General features: G+C 44.4%; 1 protein-coding gene across 4 annotated transcripts in view; it reads left to right on the top strand.

Annotated features, from left to right (window-relative positions):
• The window catches only part of cant1a (calcium activated nucleotidase 1a), an 8757-nt gene extending 5604 nt beyond the window's left edge, over positions 1 to 3153 (top strand). For all 4 annotated transcript variants that reach the window (XM_048246746.1, XM_048246749.1, XM_048246747.1 and 1 more), the window contains 2 exons: positions 773 to 976; positions 1806 to 3153. In XM_048246746.1, the coding sequence (XP_048102703.1) occupies positions 773 to 976; positions 1806 to 2176 (575 nt within the window). In that variant the 3' untranslated portion in view covers positions 2177 to 3153. The remainder of the gene's footprint in view (positions 1 to 772; positions 977 to 1805) is intronic.
• Positions 3154 to 6301: the final 3148 nt, after the last annotated feature.

Here is a 6301-nt window from a genome sequence, read left to right as displayed (position 1 = left end):
TATTTTTAGCTTTTAGTAATTATGCAGATCATACAATACAATACATTATTAACAAAATATAAAAAGTTTATGAACTCCAAAATATGAAATAGAAACATATGACAAGCCATCATTTTCCATGTGTGTGAGGAAGGTCGAGCAGAGACTAGGATCGCCACTGATGTGAATGATCACAGTATTCACTATTCAATATTACTGATGTCGTCAAGGTGGTGGAGGCCCCAAATCAAATCAATACTGTCATTCCTGGTCCATGCTCTAACAACAGCTCAGACACGGAATGTATATAGAGAGAAATAAAAAGGGGACCTTGAAATTGTGACGTTAAAGGTGCTGCAATGAAAAATTTGGGTGCACCTAAATGTTGTGCTGGTGCACCTAAATAAAAAAGTTAGACGCACCAGTGCAACCAATGCAACAAGCTAGTCTGGAGCCCTGAGTGGTCATGTGGTCAGTAGTTATATCTGTATCTACATGTGTGTATGTGTTTGTGTCTGTGTTAGGAAGTGTATTTTGAAATATGATTCAGCATCTCATGTGATGTACTTAAAGTGCATTACTGCCCCCTGTCTGTCCTCTCTGGGACTGGAGTTAGTATTGTTGAGCTTGCTCTTAATGACTCTCCTTAGCTGACTGTAGCCTGTGAGCTTGTGCCTGACTTGTAAGTCACTTTGAATAAGCATCTAGATCATATGGAAATGTCACATGAGTTCTCTCTGGGGTTATCAGTTCTTTGGGTGTAAGTGTGTCTTTGTTTTGCCATCACGTGCAGGCTTCAAGGCAGAGTGGCTGGCTGTAAAGGACGAGCAGCTGTACGTGGGGGGTCTGGGGAAGGAGTGGACCACCACCTCAGGAGAGTTTGTCAACAATGACCCCCAGTGGGTCAAGGTGGTCGGATTCCATGGTGACGTCCAGCATCAGAACTGGGTTCCCAAGTACCACCTTCTATGCTCTGCAGCAGGGATCCAGTCTCCAGGTGTGTGTTGGTGTGTGTGTTGTGTGTGTGTGTGTGTGTCTGTCTGATCCCAACTGCCCCTGTTACAGGGATCCATCCTCCAGGTGTGTGTGTGTGTGTGTGTGTGTGTGTGTGTGTGTGTGTGTGTGTGTGTGTGTGTGTGTGTGTGTGTTTGTCTGATCCCAACTACCACCTTCTACGCAGGGATCCAGCCTCCAGGTGTTGGTGTGTGTGTGTGTGTGTATTTGTCTGTGTGTCTGTCTGATCCCAAGTACCACCTTCTACGCCCTGTTGCAGGGATCCAGCGTCCAGGTGTGTGTGTGGGTGTGTGTGTTGATGTGGGTGTGTGTGTGTGTGTGTGTGTGTGTGTGTGTGTGTGTGTGTGTGTACGTGTGGCTGTCTGTCTGTCTGTCCGTCTGTCCCACAAAGTCATTGGCACCACAGTGTTGCCACAGATGAACATGCTCACAGAGGTCACAGTGTTACAGACACTATGAATTTGACTCGGTGGCGATGTGAAATCGTTGTTACTCTGTGTGTCACCACCATTTCTCCTCAGTGCTATTTCGCAGAGGAATTTCTCCATCAGTCACTACCTATCCTACTGACGACAGTGAGTCTTGGTTGTGAAATGGCCATAACACCTCAGCCCTTAGTGGCTCATAATGACTCAACTCTGCACATTTTCACTCGTGTGTTACTGCAGTCACTTGCTTTCATCTTCCCCTTTTTCTCTTGTGATGGGTTTCCCACTTCCCTTTTCTCTTCCCCCCCGACACCCTTTGTTCTCCAGAACTTTTTCACTGACCCTGACTGACCCCATTGTGTCTGTCTCCTACGTCCCTCTTAGGTTATCTCATCCATGAGTCGGCGGCGTGGAGCGATTCGCTGCAGCGCTGGTTCTTCCTGCCGCGACGGGCCAGCAACGAGCGCTACGAGGAGACGGCGGACGAACGGCGCGGCACCAACCTGCTGCTCAACTGCTCGCCGGACTTCCAGAACATTCTGGTGAGCCGCGTGGGCCCGCTGGAGCCGACGCACGGCTTCTCCTCGTTCAAGTTTGTGCCTAACACCGACGACCAGATCATCCTGGCGCTCAAGTCCGAAGAGGACGCCGGGAAGATCGCCACGTACATCCTGGCCTTCACGCTGGACGGACAGATCCTGCTGCCCGAGACCAAGATCGGAGACGTCAAGTACGAGGGGCTGGAGTTCATCTAAGGGCATCTAAGCCCGAACTCCAAAAACTGAAGTCCTCCCCTTCACGTCAGTTGTGCAGACGAACACTGCACTGCACGCCACCGAGATCCTCTCGGAGGAATGTTCCGAGAGGGGAACTCTGGTCCGAGTCGGCAGCCTGGCACCTAACCCACCACTCCTCATCTCATTCCCCACGGCTCGTCATCACCCCGCACCCACCCGCATAGCACCGTGCCAGTACAGAACAGAGGGCTGTCGCCACGACGCCAGCCTGCTCCATGGCCAACGCCACTCACCCACCCACCTACTCATTCACTCACACCACAACTCAACATAGAGGGCCGCCAAGAACACTAACCCTGTCCAACTGTCTGTAGTCGTTGTAACTGGTGGTGGTCACATGATTGGTTTTCCAGCTCCATGAGACTCCCTGTGTTCATGCGACCTTCTGAAGTCATGTGACCTGGGTGGCTAAGCCCAGTAGTACTGTACTGACTGACTTCTCATATTGAATGTAAGATTAGGAGATCACTCTGATTCTCTGAGCATACTGATGGGGGCACTGAAGTACCATGGTAATTCTGAATGCATTTTAAGTTTGTTTTTTATTGTTTTTTGTTTTGTTTTGTTTTTTCTTCATTTTTTTTTAAATTCCTGGTTGTTCTTATATTTAACGTTATTTTTGAACTCTCTGTTGAACCCATGACTCCCTCTGATGCACACATACAGACTCATCACTATGCCAGGTATGACTTTGGGTCAGTCGTTCTTATCACTGTATCTTATATATCTGGAAAGTTATTTGATTGGTGGCTACAGAAGAACCCCTGAAAGGAGAGACCATACACCCTGGCATCCTACAACTAGAGTGCGGTTTGGGCCGCAAATTTCTGTCCGAACCCGGCCCGCGTCCGACAGAATTGCGTCCGAACCCGACAGGCATTTTCATTTTTATGTCCGAACCCGACCCGAGCCCGACGCAGATGATGCCTCAGTTATTCCCATGCTAGTGATTAAACGCTCACGTTTTTGGATAGCCTGTCTTTAGCCCATTAAACGGAACAAACAACAAATGGAATTCTTGTCTACAGAATCAGATGAGCGTGCACACACGCAGGTCACACACAGCGCACATAACAAGAGGCCCAAGCAAGTAGAATTGGTCTTGAAATGAACTGCAACAGTCTTTGAAACTACAGTCCCTCTGTCACTGATCCATATGCAGCATCAACGTTAATTTGGGGCAACTCGGATATCCTCCTCCAGTTGAACGAGACGACCTTAGCCTACCGGTAGCCTATGTCTTTACCACAGTAGCCTATGCAACGCAAATAGGACTGCCTTAACATAGTAGGCCTAGACTTAATTTGCTTAGTTTTCTTTGGTCTTAAAATGTCCTGATAGGCTAACAACTTTTTTTAACGTTACCCAAGACGTGCCGCCTGAAATACACATGCGTTGTCACGGCTACATAAAACAAATCTTGCATACAGGAAGAAAGTTGTTAGGTCTTTTTTACATGTTGTTTTATTCTCAAAAAACAAACTTTTGCATCATGTAGCCTAAAGCAGATCCGTTGGTTACCCAACATAATAAGCTATTTTAAATGTAAAGCTTCCAATGCATATCGTCGCCATGTGTCCGAACCCGACGACAATTTCTAAATATTTGTCCGAACTAGCCACACTACCTACAACTACGTATTTGAGAATCTGGCCCATTTCTTTAGGTCCCACAAAAACCCTTCAGAGGCTCTACCAAAGACCCATTTATTTCCGAAAGTGTCTAGTGAAATGATTTTCTTCATCATTTTCTGCTGTCTACTGCTTTCTTTTGTCCACCATGAAACAGAGTTGTTATGAAGAGCATCGGTGATGGAAAAAGGTCAAAAGGAAATTGTGTGTGCACAACTTATTTTATAATGTGTGTATTGACTTTTTTAAGCCTAATGAGTCATGGTGGACTGTTTGCTGTTCCTTTTCCCAGACGTGTAACCTGTGCCATAATTACTGTTGTTCCTTAACACCAGATTTCCCATGTTTGTGTTTTTCCATTTAATCCAGATTCAAAATTTAGATGAAGTGTAATACATGTTCAATTTGAAACTCATGTATGAGAGGAAAAAAAAAACATTTAGTTGATTCAATTCATGAGTAGCTCAATAAATACAGAAAAGAGCCACTGATATGGCAAGCATGTGTTGGATTTCTTATGATGGCCCCAATGCCACATACCAACCAGTAGAGCACCATTGCACCCTCTCATATGATATGATGCTGGTACTTATAGCACGTATTTCTCAAGAATAGACAAGTAGACGTGTTGGTATAATCATCAAAGAGTTGATTTATGTCAGTAATTCCATTCAAAAAGTGAAACTTGTATATTATATTTATTCATTACACACCGACTGAAATATTTCAATTTTAATGTTTATTTATTTTAATTTTGATGATTATAACGGACAACTAATGAAAATCCCAAATTCTCAGAAAATTCGAATATTGTGAAAAGGTTCAATATTGAAGACACCTCTAATCAGCTAATTAACTCAAAACACCTGCAAAGGCCTTTAAATGGTCTCTCAGTCTAGTTCTGTAGGCTACACAATCATGGGAAGACTGCTGACTTGACAGTTGTCCAAAAGACCCCCCCCCACACACACACACACACACACACACACACAGTACTCATGCCTGCAGTGTAGTTCGCCCACAGAACTCATGAACTAATAAGCATGCATTTTACTCTATTCGTGCTAGAGAGCCTCCTAGGAATTCTGCTTCCTTCTTTAGTGTAATGATTGTACAGACCCTTAGATGCTTCTTGAGTGTAATGATTGTAATGACCTTACAGACCCTTAGATGCTTCTTGAGTGTAATGATTGTAATGACCTTACAGACCCTTAGATGCTTGAAAAGCAGTGCACCAAACACCCTAGCATATTTCAGTTTCTGAATTTGCCATTAGTAACGCACTATTCTCTCCACCCTCACCTGAGCTATGGGAGACTTCCAGCTATTCCATCCTCTTGGGTTATATATCTATACGGTTAGGTCATAATGTCTATCTATATAATGTAATTTAATATCGATAAAAGTCTTCTGATGGTTAGACTGGTCCCATACAGAGACTTGTCAGCCTACTAAATAAACTACTAAATACAGTAGCCTGGTCAAATCAGTTCCTATCGCAGGTGACTTTGTAGTTCTTCAGAGCCCTATTTTCACTACCCCTGCTGCCACAGTACCACGTCCATTACGGACACTATCATCACGATTACCACTGGCACCTCCAGCTATGTTGGGCAACAGGGTCAAAATAAGCATGCTATGTTTAGTAGACACTGTCACGCAAAGACACACTTCCATTCACAGACACACCGTGACTATCACTGTCAATAAACGATCAATCATAATCTCCAAAAGGCAGATGTTTCTCCACTCCTTCAGAATCAGAATAGGTGAATAACAGACCCAAGACTTCATCACACGTGAACTTTTCAACATTTGGTGTATTTATGCTTCAATTTGTGCTAAACTATGGCCTGTACCGCTTCCGCATCAATACAAATACCGAATTTGGGCTTGAATCGAAGCTCTGGATGTCTGGCAACTAGTGGTGGAGAGTGATAGAGAAATGGAGAGAAATCTTAAAAATCCTCTTACTTATAGTATTCATCTCCTGGTCCTTGTCTTTCTCCTTCTCTTATTTCACTGGGACCTGCTGACCTTCTCAAAGTAAATAGTAACACTAAAACAAGGGGCTACATTAAGATTCTGGGAGGAACAGATCAGGCAGTCTGCCGAGAGAACAATGGTTAACAGAGAACAATATCAACATTTTAGAGTGGCCCAGCCAGAGTCCAGACCTCAATCTGTCAAAAAAGTGAGCACAAGACCAGAGTGATGGCAAAGAATCGTTGCTGCCTCAAAACCCGTATTTGTTGCTAAAAAGATGCGGTCTAGAATCATTGTGGAGACATGGAGAGGCTTGGTAGGTAGGCTATTACAAAAAGATCACACAAGTCTGTGGTGGGGTCTGGGGAACCCCCAAACATAATTTCAATACATTTCCTGCCATGCAAAAATAGTCTTAAAAATCACAAGTCATTAGTTAAGTCAGTCAATTAGGGTATTCCAAACT

This window comes from Alosa alosa, chromosome 6 (genome assembly GCF_017589495.1).
Source record: "Alosa alosa isolate M-15738 ecotype Scorff River chromosome 6, AALO_Geno_1.1, whole genome shotgun sequence".
Lineage (NCBI taxonomy): Eukaryota > Metazoa > Chordata > Actinopteri > Clupeiformes > Clupeidae > Alosa > Alosa alosa.
Note: the sequence above shows the minus strand (reverse complement) of the source record. Positions and strands in the feature narration are given on the sequence as shown.